This window comes from Sceloporus occidentalis, unplaced genomic scaffold, assembly GCF_023333645.1.
Source record: "Sceloporus occidentalis isolate IW3139 unplaced genomic scaffold, rSceOcc1.0.p SCAF_411, whole genome shotgun sequence".
Lineage (NCBI taxonomy): Eukaryota > Metazoa > Chordata > Lepidosauria > Squamata > Phrynosomatidae > Sceloporus > Sceloporus occidentalis.
This window is the reverse complement of record NW_028317391.1, coordinates 233,409-252,324: the sequence shown is the minus strand read 5'-3', so window position 1 is coordinate 252,324 and position 18,916 is coordinate 233,409. Positions and strand designations below refer to the sequence as shown.

Here is an 18,916-nt window from a genome sequence, read left to right as displayed (position 1 = left end):
TAATCATTATTACCCCTAATAATATAATCATTATTACCCCTAATAATATATATAATTCTTACCAACCGTAATCATTATTACCCCTAATAATATAAATCATTCTTACCCGCCGTAATCATTATTACCCCTAATAATATAAATCATTCTTACCCGCCGTAATCATTATTACCCCTAATAATATAAATCATTATTACCCGCCGTCCTAACACTTCCCGGCAGGGGTTTCATAAAGACGGATGAAAGTTATATCTTAAATCTCACAAAGTGCTGCGTATCCCCCCCCCCGGGGGTCTTAGTCAGCCCCTACACCCCAAAAAAGGGAAAATATTGTAATAAGAAGTGATATCCGGGAAGCCCTGCTGATACAATGTAACGAGACGAGCGTCTCTACCCCCGGAATATGATGAAGCGGACGAGGCCCCCGGAGAGATCCACGTGCATTTCTGTTACTATGTGTCTGAAAGCTGGAGCCGCACCGTCCATTAACGGACCCTCTAATGCCCCTGAGACCCCCACTACAGAACAGAGTGCTCTGTGAGTGACCCTCGGTGAGGACTTTAATCTGCATTCTCCCTGCGTGGAAAAAAACTTGGGGGCAGTTAAAAGGGCAAATGCATAAGGGGGGGGGTACTTTAGAACACCTCAATAGCATATGCAGGGAGGTCACCACATAAATTTAAAGGGGCGACACAGCTATCATATGCACTAAAGCGCATGTTTACCGGAGGGTCCCTTTAAATGGGGCACATTTGCTTGTGTTTTGGGGTTCAGACACTCACGTGGACCCCACTTGCCACATTAACCCCCCCACCATTCTTGTTGTGCCGTTATGACCCTATTTGCAGATATTGCGGGTGGCAGCCGGTACGGCAGCGATAACGGGGCCAGCGATGGCTTCCTTTTCTTTTGAAAGCAGTTCATTGGGGCTTATATGTTAAGAATGACTTATTCCGTTTGACGCCCCGAAATTCAAATAGCGTCGTAATTCTCTGTGTGATTTTAAGCGGAAAAAATCTATTATTTAGTAACCGAAAACGGCAGAAACCGGCCTTGGTTTTTTTGGAGGATGAATATTGTATTTCTATCATTTATTTTATAAATATATTATGTGTCCGGTGGATAACGTCTTTACCGCCCGGCATATCTTCTCAGAGTAAAAACCTATTTTTTGATTTCTTTTTGCCGGTTGCCGCTGTGTATTTTCGGTACCCGCTGGAAGCGCCAGGTGGCTTTTTAACACAATGTCGCAGCAGCTGCGCCGCGTGGCTCGCGTCCAAGGAGCCTTTAAGTGCATCGAAGGCTTTTTAAATAAATTGTTGCCCGTTGCGAAAAATGCGGTTTGTCACCTATAATTTACCAAACACGGCTGCTGCAGAACACATTCCAAACAGTTGACGTTGATAGCGGCGACATCTCTCGATACGCAGGGACTTGTCAGCCCCTTGTTTTGTTACGAATAAATTGATACATTAACACCCCCCCCCCAAAAAAAACCCTGTAGAATGTGTTGTTTGAATGATTCTCCCCGCAGAGTAATAATAATGCCTTTGGCTCGGGGCGTAGAGACCCGCAAAGGGCAGAAATAATCCGTACAAGTGGAATGAATGTTAATGATACCCTTCCCTTCGGACGCTCTGAGCATCTGGCCCAGCAGTTAAAAGGTTACACAGACGCAGACTCCTGCTGGAAATGTGATTGCCCCGTTTATTAGGACGGATAAATATGTGTTGAGCTGACAAATTACCCTTTTGCCAAACGTGTAAAGAGAAATTATCTGAAACATTTTGTTTTAATTATTGCCCTGAAATATTCCGTCTTCTCGCTCGGCGCTCGGAGCGGCTGTCGGTGCCGGTGATGCCAGCAGGAGCTTCTTATTATATACGTATATATATATATATGCAGTATATTGTTAGAGATTATTATATACTTATGCAGCATATTGTTAGAGATTATTATATACGTATATATATGCAGTATATTGTTAGAGATTATTATATATATATATGCAGCATATTGTTAGAGATTATTATATATATATATGCAGTATATTGTTAGAGATTATTATATATATATATGCAGTATATTGTTAGAGATTATTATATATATATATGCAGTATATTGTTAGAGATTATTATATATATATATGCAGTATATTGTTAGAAATTATTATATATATATGCAGTATATTGTTAGAGATTATTATATATATATGCAGTATATTGTTAGAGATTATTATATATATATATGCAGTATATTGTTAGAGATTATTATATATTTATGCAGCATATTGTTAGAGAATATTATATACGTATATATATGCAGTATATTGTTAGAGATTATTATATATATATATGCAGCATATTGTTAGAGATTATTATATACGTATATATATATGCAGTATATTGTTAGAGATTATTATATATATATATGCAGTATATTGTTAGAGATTATTATATATATATATATATGCAGCATATTGTTAGAAATTATTATATATATATGCAGTATATTGTTAGAGATTATTATTATATATATGCAGTATATTGTTAGAGATTATTATATATATATATATATACCGTATTTGCTCGATTATAAAACGACCCTGATTATAAGACGATCCCCCAAAACTGAATATTAATTTAGGAAAAAAAGAAAAAGCCGGAATATAAAACGACCCTATAGGAACATTTTTTACCAGTAAATGTTAATTCATCTTGTGACAGGGCCAGGCTAGCTGGCTCATGTGTCATATGAAGTTTAGCCGGGTCACGGAGCACTTTTGTGTCCGGTTCTGTATACTGTGACCCGGTAATATATTATGTTGTGTTTTGTTTTTTGTTTTTTTCTTAATATGAGCCAGCTAGCCTGGCCCTGTCACACATCTAAACTATTTTTTTTAAATAAAAGCTATGATTGAGAAAAATATTTTTTTTATTTCCTTCTATTTTCCAGCCTGCCCCCCAGTTATGCACATCTCCCCCAGAAATGCCTTATACCCCCTATATGCCAGGAGGATCCAGGTCCCCCACAGCTGCAGGGAATCTGGATCTTAGTCTCATAGTCAGACCTATTTGAGGTCTGATTTTAAGACGACCCCGATTATAAGACGAGGGGGATTTTTCAGAGCATTTGCTCTGAAAAAAACCCCGTCTTATAATCGAGCAAATACGGTATATATATATGCAGTATATCGTTAGGGTTTATATATATATATATATATGTTCTGTGATTTCGGGGCTTTTAGCCAAGGAGAGAGAGGAGTGAGCTGGAATGGGGTGCAGATATATACAAAAAACTATAGCGCACCCCTAGAAACTGCGCGCTTTAACGTTATTCACTTAAAAGGGAAGGAAATGTATCAGTTGACAATGTCGTTAGATGGTGGGTTTTTTTTGTCATTCAAACTTTTCTGGCAGCAGCCTATCAGTGGCTGCGTTTGCGTCACGTGACAATTTAGCGTTCCCTGCAGAATTTATAAATGAGCCCAAATTTAAAAACGTGTAAGTGGCACTGCACCTTAAATCTGCCCCAATGATGATGGGGAGCCCTCGCTTTTCTGTTTGTTATTCTCTGTATTTTCGCAGCAGTTTGCTACAATGTGACAGATTCCGATAAAGATATAAAGTATTTGTCGTTAGATGCCGGTATATAGATACAGTATATATATATATTCTCGCTACATTTCATGTTAAGTATCATGATCCGCAGACCGTTGTGACCTGCTCACCAATATTCCTGAAAGCTGTTGTTATGGGGAACCTTTTTATATTAAAGTTCATATAATCGTCGGGGTGAAGAAGGTTTAATATAAAACATAACAGCTGAGTGTCGCTCGTGACCGGCACGAGAATCTGACTCATCAGCTTCAGAACATGCAGTAACAGCCGTCCGAATACACGGGGCAGGGATTCCTATGCAGCCGGGTCGTGTTTGGCATTAAGTCAATAGTTTAAATCTCAAAGGAAATTTTTTTTAATCCCCTTTTTTATAGTTTTAATTCACTGAGAGGGTGGTAGATAAGTAGAACAGCCTCCAAGCAGAGGTGGTAGAGGGTAATACAGTGAGGGGATTAAACATGCATGGGATAGACATACGGCTCCTGAATCTAAGACGAGACCAGCGACTGATTAAGGTTTGAGTCTTTACAGCGGGAGAAACGGCGACTAGACGGGGGCCGCCGGGGGCCGATCTTCCGGCAGGTTCTATATTTCTGCTTAGGACTCTTTTGTGACCGGGTTAGTGCTGTTATGTGATAACTGAAGATAAAGCTAACGTGTTACCGGTCACAGCGACGAAATCCTCACACGTATCCTCTTCCTGATTGGCTATTTTCGATATCGTACATTTAAATGTAATTATATTAGCGTTCAGGAGGGGCATTTTATAAGGAATATGTTCTTTTTGCTGCCGGTTCCACTTCGATCCGCGGCTGTGAATGATCAGAAAATCCCCTCTTTATACGTTTGCCCAAATTCCTTCGCTCCTGGGCAACGCGTCTGGCTACTCGGCAGTAAGATACGGCCCCGGGGCCGGCAGGTGGACTGTGAAGCGCTAAGTCTGGACAGAGACCCAAATCCTTGTAGATGCGAGATGTCGGCGCGTCCGACGCACAAACTAATTTCCACCTCCTTTCTGACATAAATCCGCCATAACTCCAGCACCGCAGTGACGCCGCAGATACCCCCTGTGACAGGGCCAGGCTAGCCGGCTCATGTGTCATATGAAGTTTAGCCGGGTCACGGAGCACTTTTGTGTCCGGTTCCGTATACCGTGACCCGGTAATATATTATAAGACGTTTTATTGTGTATTCGGCCCAGAGACTGATGTGGCTTCAGCCCCAGCCTTCAAAGAGACGATCCTATAATCTGGCTGGGGCTCTTAATCAGCCAGCACAGCCCTGTCTGCCCAGACGGCCCCCGCACTACAGGGGGGATAACACAGGTGGGGGAACCCATTGTATTCTGTAATCCCCTCACCTGATACATCCCCTGTATACTGATGGGATTTGTGATGGGATGTGAGTGATGGGATTGGGGGTTGGGTTCGGTACACATTGCATTGAGATTGTATAAAGTTCTGTGTGTTTGTAATAAAGAGAGTTCTTCTTGGTTTACTACGAATGGTGGTCTGGATGATCCGTGGATAGCTGAGTGCTATCCGTATGAGGGACTGACTGGTGATTCCTCAGCCCTCAAACAGGGGGACCCAGCCTTGGGTACGGTGACCCTGTAACACCCCCCCTCGCTGAACCGGGATTACCGTCACAACGAACGAGGGGTTTATCAGCCGACGGCGTCGCTCCTCGGCGTGGAAATGACTACGCGGGTAAAATTGGGGCAGTTAGAGGGAGGGCAGTTATAACATCTGCCCATGATGGCCGTGTGGGGCGGCTGACAGCCGGCAGCCTCCTCTCCCCCGGCCAGGCGTTATCACCGGTACTCGGCCTGGCGGGATCCATCGCCCCCCCCCCGGAGACCTCACAGCAACAAGTTTCGCTTCCGGCTCAGAAGATCTCAGAGTAACAAAGTTTCCTTTATTTACGGATTTATTGCTTTATTTTTGCCGAACTCCCCTGTGTTTTCGGGTGGGGGGGGGGGTGAGCGGAACAAGATGTTGTGTAATGGGGGCTGACCTTTGGGGGGGGGCTGACCTTTCGGGGGGGGCTTTTCTGATGATTCCGCCGAATGCTTTAAATATTTGAATCCCTGCAGCAGATACCAGAAATCTCGTTTCTTGCCACGTTTTCTGTGTTATAAACGCGTATCGGGGTCACAGATCTCCGGGGGGGGGGGTTTCCCACCATAATATCAAAGTATGGTGACCGGCACAGACTTCAGGTCGGGGGTCTCGTCGATTTTGGGGATATGTTTGTAGGTAACGTTTATTTAACCCTTTATTTTCCTTTTCTCCCCTTGTAGGAATGGGTTATTTGTTCCATGAACTCCCGTCCTTTTATTTCCTTTTATTTTTTCCGCTCTCGGCGTCTCTGCAGAATAATTGAATCCGCGGATCTGGGGCAGACTCGGGGAAACGTATGTAAATTCGCTGAGTGCATGCGCCGCCATCCGAGCCGAGCGTTATTATTTTATTATTTTCTTGTCGCACGCACAGAGTTTGGGGATCGGAAATACCCGAACTGTTTGATTAACGAGGAGATACGCTCTGTTTCTGGGCATCTTTTTTTTATATACATTTTCCTCTTTTTTTTTCAGCGGTTTTGGAGTTAACAAATTTTTGCAATTTCCTTAAAAGAAAAAAAATTCTATGAAAATCTTTGATGCCGCTTACCGTTTATCGCAGCCCAGTTAACGCCAGAGAGCTTTTACATGAAATGATACATTTGGAGTTACAAAACTGGAACCATTCTGTCGGTTGCCATGGTGACTGCATCACTATTACCACTTTGGACCAACGTTGTATGTACAATGATCCCAAATATCACCATCCGGAACTATGAAAGATGTGGCTGGTGGTCTTCGTACTTTAAATAGGCTCTTAAATGATTGGAATGTAAACCATTTTAACCCTTCCAGTGCCAGAATCTAGAGGGTCCAAGGCTGAGATGGAATGGAAAGTTTTACTTTACTGAGAGGGTGGTAGATAACTGGAGCAGCCTCCCAGCAGAAGTGGTAGAGGGTAATACAGTGAGGGGATTAAACATGCATGGGATAGACATACGGCTCCTGAATCTAAGATGAGACCAACGACTGATTAAGGTTTGAGTCGCTACAGCAGGAGAAACGGGGGCCGCCGGGGGCCGATCTGTTGATGGGAGATTGCTGTTGTTTTTGGATGATTACAGAATCCGATCAAAAATGAAATGCAATATCTCTGTTTTTGTCACATTTTTCACCAGCTTTGACTGCGTTAAACGCTCCGCCGCCGGGGGCTGCTTTTAATAGACCTGATATTTTGTGATTATTTTTCCTGCGTGTATCATAGCAACCGGGGCTTATTTTTTAACCCTCTCTTTGTTGGAGGATTGAGATAAACCAACTCCTGCCGCTGGCGCGTTTAATGATCCCTCTCACCCCGTTATCGGGGAACTCCGGGGGATTTTGTTGCTGGAATCATAAAAATCATGTTGTTTTCTGTTTCAAAACTATTAGAATTTCACTTACTATAATGTTTTCATGCAGCCGTTTGTATGATTCTCACTCTGTTATCTGAGCCCTGATCTACTAAACACCCCGACTCCTTATCATACTGCCTGTGGGGAACAATAGAATGGCTCAGTCTTAATCGCCCAGTCGGACTAATGAAAGTCTATGGAGGAACGGACTTCATTAGCATCGCCATAAAGCATCAGCTCAGTGCTGTGTTTGAGCCAGGAAAGTCACCCAAAATATCACATGACTTACAGCAACGGTGTCTCCAGGTTATTACTGGGGGTTATTACTGTATACAGCGCTGGGGGGTTATATTACTGTATACAGCGCTGGGGTTATATTACTGTATACAGCACTGGGGGTTATATTACTGTATACAGCGCTGGGAGTTATATTACTGTATACAGCGCTGGGGGGTTATATTACTGTATACAGCGCTGGGGGGTATATTACTGTATACAGCGCTGGGGGGGTATTACTGTATACAGCGCTGGGGGTTATATTACTGTATACAGCGCTGGGAGTTATATTACTGTATACAGCGCTGGGGGTTATATTACTGTATACAGCGCTGGGAGTTATATTACTGTATACAGCACTGGGGGGTTATATTACTGTATACAGCGCTGGGGGTTATATCACTGTATACAGCGCTGGGGGGGTTATATTACCGTATACAGTGCTGGGGGTTATATTACTGTATACAGCGCTGGGGGGGTTATATTACTGTATACAGCGCTGGGGGGGTTATATTACCATATACATGATGGTGTATGGAGCCGCAGAGCTGGGATGGGGTTTTGCTAGATAAGGCCGGACAGAATGAGCTTCTTCTTCTTCTCTTTCCCTTGCGTGATCTACTAGGCCCAGGGGACGGGGCGCGTGGCTGCGCATGTGCTCTATCCCTGGCAATAAGGCTCGCAGCCTCGGGCCATTTCTCCCGGAGTCGCAGGGACCGTCACAGCGAGTTAGACAGAGAAAAACGCTGACAGCCAAAGCAGAGCAGTCGAGCTTTGATTTGTGGGAGTGATGAGGATGGAGGGTATTGAGCTTGAAACAGTTCTAGGATTTATTGAGTGATTTGGGGTCCTGAATATATACCGCCCCACGTAGACCGTGTTCAGGGGGGCTGCGTTGATCCCCTATGTGTCTAAAGGACCCCGCTAGAGAATGGTTGGTAGGGACCTAGACAGGTAGAATTACAGGGGAGGAAAGAGGGATATTTATGGTTTGATGCCCATAGAGGGGCTGGAAAAACTAAACGGGGATGCCTGGAAGCTATGGCATGATTGTGTTCATGTAACGTGACCCAAAACTATTTTTAAATAAAAAAAATCACCATTTTCTTAATCAGAATTTTTCCAATAATCTGCGTTTCATCCCTGCTGCCCCCTAGTGGATAGAAGTGCAAATTGTCTCTGTAAAGTGTAATTTTTAAGATTACCCCAAATCTATTATTATTATTTATTGTTTTATATAGCGCCAACAGATTCCGTAGCGCTGTACAATGGTACGCAAATCTGTGCGTATTCTGCTTATTGTGCCTTTTAACCTTTTCAGTGCCATAGAAACAATGCCAAGAATCCTGCCTCTTGGATAAAATCATACAATATGTTTGTGTTTTAATGATTCGTTAGAAAGAGAAGGCGCAAAATCAGAAAGGCTAAATTCCTCTTAATTAACACCAATTAGATGTATCACCAGCTCGCCGCTCGTTACCTCTCTGTATGTTCCAGGATTCAACGTCATTAACTGATTGTTTAATTTAAATAAATTAAACCCGTAGAATGAAGAGCAAATCAGCAACTCAAGAATTCCCCGGAAATAGTGAAAAAATAAAGAGTGAATTTAGAAAAAAAGACTTTTTGTCTTATATAAAAACTCTATGCCTTATTCCTCAGCACAGTAAAAATCAGGGGGTCCCGTATGCGCCCGACGCCGAATGTGATACACCTAATGGGTAAATGTCTCTTTCCAGAATATTCTTTACATACCAATATTTTTTTTTTGTAGTCCCTTATTTATTAATATATACCACCCCTCTGTTACCCCCTCGTGCTGTATATGAGAGCCGCCATCTTGCTGCCCCGTCACAGGGTATAAATCTCCCCGTCACCCTGAGGTCTCTGTGATAATAGCGTTACGGAGGGACCTGCGTGGCTGGAAACAATCTCTAGCGCTAGAGGCTCATGCGCCGTCAGCGCAGGGAGAGGACAGGAAGCGGCTTCCAACTTCCTGCTCGGGCTGACGGGAGGATTCCGATTCAGCCTGCACTGTGGCATCATGGGAGATGGACCGCAATTTGCATGAAAGGCAGCTCCCTGTTGGTCGTTGTTGTCCCCAAATCCTGCAAATCCCGGACGGAGGTGATAATTCCTCCAGGTTTCGGGGTTTCTGGAGCATGGGGGGGTGCCGATAGGTACAGAGCGTTTGGAAGCCCCTGAGTCTCGCCTGCTCCGCGGTGCGGACGACATCGCGTGGATCTCTCTGGTTTTATCTCATTTCTGTTTTATTCCCAGGATTTTTTCCCTGGGAGCCCCCTTAACAAACAATGCATATGAAAGTAATTACGAAGTACAACCCCCCCCAAAAAAGTTACTTATCTTATGGAGAAACTGCAGCTGCAGAGCTGAAGCTGCTTCCTCCTCCATGGTCCAATGATTCTTATCATTGATTAGCTGCTGGAAGCTACGTTTTCACAGCCAAGGTAACTATTGATGTCGGGTAGAAGCGAATGAGGCGGTGAGTGGCGGTCGGCGCCCGAGTTCCTGTCTGCCGGCAGCGCAGGCGAATCAGCTCGTAATCTGCAAAGTTCTGGCCGCTTCATCAAAATTCTAAATTTGGATTTCAAAATCAGTATGTTTTATTTTCAGAATTTGGTGACCTTTAGGGAGGAGAAAGGGTAACGTCTATAAAACAGGACGGGGGAGTCTGGGGGGCACCAAGTTCGTTTTCCCATCAATTGATTGTATTTGGGTTTTTTAAATGCTGAAGCAAATCCTCTTAATTCAAATATTTGACTTTTTATCTAGATATTTTAATATTTGATTTGTCAATTTTTGAATCCAATATCTTGGATAAGGAGGGATATACGGAGCGCCGCGTTCTCCTCGCTTTCTCACTCTTAATGAGTGTCCCCTTTAATCGCTGCGAGCGGCGGGAATCTGGAAAGCTTTTTCTTTAATTCTGATCATTTTCTGGTACGGGCACAATTTCCAAATTATCTTCAATTACCTTCCGAAAATATTTTTGGGACATTCAGCAGTTGGCTTCGTCTCGGTAGTTTTTCTCATTTTCGCTGAATGTAAAGCGGATATTATTTTTAGTTTTGCTGATCGCGGCGTTTCTGAAGGTCTGATTAACGACGATTGATTGGCCGTAGACAGAGGGTGTAAAGGGACGGCCGCATCTTCCGAATTCACGCTCAATTATAACCCCCCCCAGCTCCGTGGAATATAATCTACCTATTATTTAGTCATTTATTAGGTATATACTTGGTCCAATATGTCTTGGAGGTTTTTTTAAGGGCCCGCTTTAATGTGGGTTGGCCAGTGTGGGGGCGCAGCGGTTTCTTGTGAAAAGGAAATTGGGTTCTAGAACTTCTTAAGCCGTACCTGGAACCCGATTCAGGCAGTATTTACATTTGTTATACTAACTTAACCCCCCCCAAACCCTAACCCCAACCCAACACTAACCCAACCCCCCCCAAACTCTAACCCCAACCCAACACTAACCCAACCCCCCACAAACTCTAACCCCAACCCAACACTAACCCAACCCCCCACAAACTCTAACCCCAACCAAACACTAACCCAACCCCCCCACAAACTCTAACCCCAACCCCAACCCAACACTAACCCAACCCAACACTAACCCAACCCCCCACAAACTCTAACCCCAACCCAACACTAACCCAACCCCCCCACAAACTCTAACCCCAACCAAACACTAACCCAACCCCCCCACAAACTCTAACCCCAACCCAACACTAACCCAACCCAACACTAACCCAACCCCCCCACAAACTCTAACCCCAACCAAACACTAACCCAACCCCCCCACAAACTCTAACCCCAACCCCAACCCAACACTAACCCAACCCCCCCACAAAGTCTAACCCCAACCCCAACCCAACCCAACACTAACCCAACCCCCCACAAACTCTAACCCCAACCCTACCATAACCCCCCTTACCTAACCCACGAACCCTAACTCTGTCTCATTGACCCCTGTCGAATCCTTAGCGGGAGCAAAGCCATAAAGTGGGGTATAAGGAGATATAAATAATATTTATGGACGCGTCGGGAGATTAAAGGAACGTTCATTTCGCTTTACGTCTAAAGAGCTGAACTTTTCTCTTTATTTTACAGGCTAACAGAACCCTCCGGATATCTGACAGACGGACCCATTAATTACAAATACAAAACCAAGTGTACCTGGCTAATCGAAGGCTAGTAAGTATCCGTGTGAATCCTCTCTCCGTGACACGTAACACATGACATGTAACACGACACGTAACACGATAGAATAATTCTACACGCACTCCAGTGCGTGTATATACCGTATATACCGTATATTATATTTATATATTTATAGCTATTCTCCCAGTGCGTGTATGTACCGTATATACCGTATATTATATTTATATATTTATAGCTATTCTCCCAGTGCGTGTATATACCGTATATACCGTATATATTTATAGCTATTCTCCCAGTGCGTGTATATACCGTATATACCGTATATATTTATAGCTATTCTCCCAGTGCGTGTATATACCGTATATACCGTATATATTTATAGCTATTCTCCCAGTGCGTGTATATACCGTATATACCGTATATTATATTTATATATTTATAGCTATTCTCCCAGTGCGTGTATATACCGTATACACTGTATATTATATTTATATATTTATAGCTATTCTCCCAGTGCGTGTATATACCGTATATACCGTATATTATATTTATATATTTATAGCTATTCTCCCAGTGCGTGTATATACCGTATATACCGTATATTATATTTATATATTTATAGCTATTCTCCCAGTGCGTGTATATACCGTATATACCGTATATTATATTTATATATTTATAGCTATTCTCCCAGTGCGTGTATATACCGTATATACCGTATATTATATTTATATATTTATAGCTATTCTCCCAGTGCGTGTATATACCGTATATACCGTATATTATATTTATATATTTATAGCTATTCTCCCAGTGCGTGTATATACCCTATATACCGTATATTATATTTATATATTTATAGCTATTCTCCCAGTGCGTGTATATACCGTATATACCGTATATTATATTTATATATTTATAGCTATTCTCCCAGTGCGTGTATATACCGTATACACTGTATATTATATTATATATATTTATTCCTTTATTGCTCACGTTTCCCGTTTTTTTCCAGCCCACACGCTGTCCTCAGGTTGCGATTCAATCATTTTGCCACGGAATGTAGCTGGGACCATATGTACGTGTATGACGGGGACTCCATCTATTCACCACTAATCGCCGTGCTCAGGTGAGGAGTACGTACCTACCCCTGCCGACCATCAGAGCTGCCAAATAAACTGTGTTTTATACCAGTTTAATTATTGTTAAAATTCTTTACTTTGTATCCCTTCCCTTTGAGTTATAAAAATGACTTTTTCTAAGTGCCCCCCCCGTGGGGGTTTGTGGGTTCTGATTATTTACATTAATATTATTTTATTTGGTTATTTATATGCAGAGGAATAAAATAAAATGAATTAAGTGATTTAGGGGAGTCCTGGTCGACGTGGATTCTATATATTTACATATATATTATTTCTCTGCCGTTTGTTTTATGAGAGACAAATAGTATGACTTAATATGTGACAATAATTTGGAAACAATTAATGATGACATCATTGCCTGCACCGGACTAAACCATTGTTTAAATTTAATTTTCATTTAATATAATTCTATTTATTTTTTATTTTGTTTAAATTTAATTTTAACTATAAAATGCCTGGCACATAATTTGTTATTAAACGTTCACGTAGTTAGTGGAAGTTGGTTAGTAGAGCACATGCAACAGACCACGGCAGGCTCCGTATCGATTCGCTCACGTGTTTCCGTGAAATAGGTCACAAAATGTCACGTTTCCCTGAAGAACTAAACGACGTCCCTTCATCCCAAGCTCATTATTTATAATGATCCTGCTTCTCGTTCTCAACCGAGAAATCCTTCTCCCGATAAAACCTTTTCTTAATCAGTAATCCCAATAATGACGGCTTTTTAATTAAATGCCGCAGGTCTGTTTGTGGGGTGCTTTTAATAACTGGTGCGGGACTCGGTACTTAGTAATTAGGATCTTAAATTGGAGGCTCGAGGTGCTAAAAATATTATTGAAATATATTTCACCTCGAACTTTCAATTATTCTGATTATTATTATTATTATTATTACTGTTATTATTGTTATTATTTAAATAAACATGTATTATTATTAATAATTACGATAATAATAATAATATAACCGGTCTCCTGTCTGGGACCTACATGTGGACAGAGATTTTTTCCCGTTTCGGCCGATTCCGTTGTATAAATTTACATTTTCCTCGTCTGTTTTGACGCTCGTTAAAAATAATGAAATAATATCTTTTTTTCAGAGTTACGTTGTTGCCGGACTCCCCTGACGGCGGAATCTTTTCCGTCGGTTATTGTTTAGAATGAAATGATTCATAGAAATGAGTGACGGATGTTTAAATATTTCTCTCGATTATCTGTTTATTGGGAGGTTTCCTAAATATTTCACGGAAGTTTTACGGAAGTTTGGGTTTTTATAAGTTTGTTCCCCCGCGATGAGCCGGATGTCAGCCCCACCGGCCGCGTCTGTCTCATCCTAACAGACGCTCCTCTCGTCTCTCCAGCGGTCTGATTGTCCCGGAAGCTCCCGGAAACGAGACGGTTCCCGAAGTCGTCACCACGTCAGGATACGCTTTGCTTCACTTTTTTAGCGACGCTGCTTACAACTTAACCGGCTTCAACATATTTTACTCGTACGTACAAAAGCCCCGTTACCGAAATATTTATCCCCACATCGGATCTGTCACTTTCCCCGAATCCTATGTTTGCAGTCCCTGAGTTAACTCATGTAACTGTGGAAGCAGCTTTATTCCTCCCCATTAAGTTATCTCTCCTCTGTTAAGTTGCTGATTGGTTCAGGCAGCCTTAGGAAGGGTGTGGGGGAGGGGAGAGAACCTCAGGGCAGGAGATTGATCTGATGATGCTGGCTCTGCCACAGGCTGCCACCTCTCAGCTTCTCTGGGGGTAAAATGGTCTCATTGATGTTAATCCAGCCAAATGTTTTTCCGTCGTTCACAGGATAAACTCCTGCCCAAACAATTGCTCGGCGCACGGGAAATGCACCACGAGCGCCTCTGTCCCGAGCCGGGTGTACTGCGAGTGCGACAAGTACTGGAAGGGGGAGGCGTGCGATATCCCGTACTGCAAGAACAACTGCGGCAGCCCTGACCACGGGTACTGCGACCTGACCGGGGAGAAGCTGTGTGTCTGCAACGACAGCTGGCAAGGTGAGGGGAAGCATAACCCCCGGCGCTGTATACAGTAATATAACCCCCGGCGCTGTATACAGTAATATAACCCCCAGCGCTGTATACAGTAATATAACCCCCAGCGCTGTATACAGTAATATAACCCCCGGCGCTGTATACAGTAATATAACCCCCAGCGCTGTATACAGTAATATAACCCCCGGCGCTGTATACAGTAATATAACCCACAGCGCTGTATACAGTAATATAACCCCCAGCGCTGTATACAGTAATATAACCCCAGCGCTGTATACAGTAATATAGCCCCCAGTGCTGTATACAGTAATATAACCCCCAGCGCTGTATACAGTAATATAACCCCCGGCGCTGTATACAGTAATATAACCCCCAGTGCTGTATACAGTAATATAACCCCCAGCGCTGTATACAGTAATATAACCCCCCAGCGCTGTATACAGTAATATAACCCCCAGCGCTGTATACAGTAATATAACCCCCAGCGCTGTATTCAGTAATATAGCCCCCAGCGCTGTATACAGTAATATAACCCCCAGCGCTGTATACAGTAATATAACCCCCATGGCTGTATACAGTAATATAACCCCCAGCGCTGTATACAGTAATATAGCCCCCAGCGCTGTATACAGTAATATTACCCCAGCGCTGTATACAGTAACGCCAGTTGGAAAAAATCTGGTTTTATCTAATTTTGGCCCAATTTGACCCCCTTAATCTGTAGATCTGGAGCCGCCGGTGCTGTCAGTCATGTGATATTTTGGGTGACTTTGCCGGCTCAAACACCACACTGAGCTGATGCTTTATGGCGATGCTAATGAAGTCCGTTCCTCCATAGACTTTTATTTATCAGAGAGGCTATCTGTGTGATTAAGACTGAGCCTTTCTATTGTTCCCCGCAGGCAGTATGATAAGGAGTCGGGGGGTTTAGTAGATCGGGGGTCAGATAACAGAGCGAGAATCATACAAACGGCTGATATGCAGCTGCCTGAAAACATTTATATTATGGGGCAAAAAATACAACTGGGGTAAAAAAGAAAACAGTGAAAAATTATTTGTTACATTTTTGATACAAGGGATAAAAATAGTTGATTTCCGGTTGTTATATCCTCTGCGTGTGGAATGGTGGCGACCTCTTGTGGATATTTTTAGTAATGCATCTTCCATGAAGTTGGATTAATTTTTATATCTAAACTAAACTGACTTTTATTTGATCAACAGAGAAACCCGACTGCCCAGGACTCCTTTTGCCCATTTTAAGCAAAATAATATCTTAGCATTGGCAGTGATGTTATAAGTTGAACTCAATGGATCATATTTGCAAATAGCCAGATTTAAAAATATGTAGTAAGGGGAATATTTTATTGGTTTCCATGGTAATTACTTGGCCCAGAACCACTTTTCATATCTACGGAGCTTTGAACGCATTCTTGCTGCTCCTTCTTCTTGATGGACCACACTTGCTTTGGCCACTTGAGTGTATAGCTCCTTGTCCTGCACGTATTGTAATAAAGTTTCACTTTATTGAGAGGGTGGTAGATAAGTGGAACAGTCAATCAGCAGAAGTGGCAGAGGGTAATACAGTGAAATTCTAGGTTTCTATGATTAAAAGTCTGGATTATGTTTGGGAAGAGAGGGTTTGGGGGTCTAGACAATTAAAAGCACGGAGCTTGAAAAGGAAATGGCTTGAGGGGGAAAAGTCTGGTGCGGGGTAAATGGCTTCAAGTTGAGCAGAAAAAGGGGTAGGTGGATAAATACTATCTATTCCTGAATCGCAGATCTCCACCGCTACTAGAACCGCTCCGGGGCGTTACTGAGCGCATTTCTCCAGGATTCCATGTAATAACTTGTGAGATGATTATTTTAGTATTATTAAATTATTATAAATATGTTTTTATTATTATCTTCCTGTTTCGTACGCAGAATCCGCTTTCGTTCTCTGTGTGCTTCCACGTTTCACCACATGGTGTCGCTGTTACAGACGGGATTCTTATTTTATTTATTAATTGGAATGTTTTATTTTAATTCAGATTCCGGATTAATGCCGGTGTCCGGAGGGCTCCGATGTGCTGAATTATTACAGGATTATTGTATAAAATACATTTACTATACATTATTATTATTATTATCATTATTATTATTTTCTTTTTTTATACAGTACAAAGAATTTACATATATACAAGCAGTCTAAGACAAAACGGGTCGGCTCGCAAGCTTACAATCTTATTAGAGCTTTTAGGGCCGTAGAACCCTGCGATCCCCTCATACCCAGCAAACATTCTGACCTCCTAGAAAAGAGGGGCATCAAGGGAGGAGAGAGGGGGCATCAGGGGTTGACGGCTCATGGATATTGCACACATGTCCTGCAATTGCCCCCCATGAGTTTCGATCAGCCCCCTGATGAGCAGCATTTCCCGGGAATAAGTATTGTGTGTTATATGCAGTTGTCAGTAAGTATCTGTGACGTCTCCGCATTAGATATAAATTCCGATATTATTATTATGCGGGTTACACCGCCAGCCTCGCCTTGTCTGGTCTTTGTCGGTCATTTTAGACAGAGGACGCTCTGCCAGCATCACAGGACTCGCCGTGCCCTCCACATTTCCAGGAAGAGCATGGCTGGCACATTATTAATCAGTCCGTGTGCCGGCAGCAAATGATTTATTCACCGATTGTGTTCCGACCGAGTGATATGAGAAGGTCAGGGATCTGACGCATGTCTCTGCCGTCCCGTGACAGGTCCAGACTGCTCCGTCAGCGTCCCCTCCACGGACTCCTACTGGATTCTGCCCAACGTGAAGCCGTTCAGCCCCTCGGTAGGACGAGCCTCTCACAAAGCTGTCATGCACGGAAAATTCATGTGGGTGATCGGCGGATATGCCTTTAATTACAGCTCGTATCAGATGGTTTTAAAGTAAGTGACGATTTACTGTCAGAAGCGATAGAGGGTATTCGGGGGTCTATATCATTTCCCCCACACCAAATTCCTAATCGTACTAATGTATAGTTCAGCAAGCCTGCCCTGTATAATGTATAGATAAATAAGTGAGCCGGGCCCTGTATAATGTATGTTAAATCAGTGACCGGCCCCTGTATAATGTATAGATAAATCAGTGACGGGCCCCCTGTATAACGTATAGATAAATCAGTGACGGGCCCCCTGTATAATGTATAAATAAATCAGCGAGCCGGCCCCCTGTATAATGTATACATAAATCAGTGACCGGCCCCTGTATAATGTATAGATAAATCAGTGACCGGCCCCCTGTATAATGTATAGATAAATCAGCGAGCCGGCCTCCTGTATAATGTATACATAAATCAGTGACCGGCCCCTGTATAATGTATAGATAAATCAGTGAGCTGGCCCCCTGTATAATGTATAGATATATTAGTGACCGCCCCCCTGTATAATGTATAGATAAATCAGTGACCGGCCCCTGTATAATGTATAGATAAATCAGTGACCGGCCCCTGTATAATGTATAGATAAATTAGTGAGCCGGCCCCTGTATAATGTATAGATAAATTAGTGAGCCGGCCCCTGTATAATGTATAGATAAATCAGTGACCGGCCCCTGTATAATGTATAGATAAATCAGTGACCGGCCCCCTGTATAATGTATAGATAAATCAGTGACCGGCCCCTGTATAATGTATAGATAAATCGGTGACCGGCCTCTGTATAATGTATAGATAAATCAGTGACCGGCCCCTGTATAATGTATAGATAAATCGGTGACTGGCCCCTGTATAATGTATAGATAAATCAGTGACCGGCCCCCTGTATAATGTATAGATAAATCAGTGACCGGCCCCCTGTATAATGTATAGATAAATCAGTGACCGGCCCCTGTATAATGTATAGATAAATCAGTGAGCTGGCCCCCTGTATAATGTATAGATATATTAGTGACCGGCCCCCTGTATAATGTATAGATAAATCAGTGACCGGCCCCTGTATAATGTATAGATAAATCTGTGACCGGCCCCTGTATAATGTATAGATAAATCAGTGACTGGCCCCTGTATAATGTATAGATAAATCAGTGACTGGCCCCTGTATAATGTATAGATAAATCAGTGACTGGCCCCTGTATAATGTATAGATAAATCAGTGACTGGCCCCTGTATAATGTATAGATAAATCAGTGACTGGCCCCTGTATAATGTAATAATTGGTACGTAATGATCTTTGTCTATAATATATCTTTCCTTTCTTTCAG

The 18,916-nt window shown here is 42.6% G+C and overlaps 1 protein-coding gene across 1 annotated transcript in view; it reads left to right on the top strand.

Annotated features, from left to right (window-relative positions):
• Window positions 1-18,916, top strand: part of LOC149272840 (attractin-like protein 1) — a 207,244-nt gene that overhangs the window by 15,628 nt on the left and 172,700 nt on the right. The window contains exons 2-6 of the mRNA XM_089506674.1: window positions 11,481-11,564; window positions 12,547-12,660; window positions 14,031-14,159; window positions 14,485-14,693; window positions 17,430-17,604. Coding sequence (XP_089362800.1) covers window positions 11,481-11,564; window positions 12,547-12,660; window positions 14,031-14,159; window positions 14,485-14,693; window positions 17,430-17,604 — 711 coding nt within the window. The remainder of the gene's footprint in view (window positions 1-11,480; window positions 11,565-12,546; window positions 12,661-14,030; window positions 14,160-14,484; window positions 14,694-17,429; window positions 17,605-18,916) is intronic.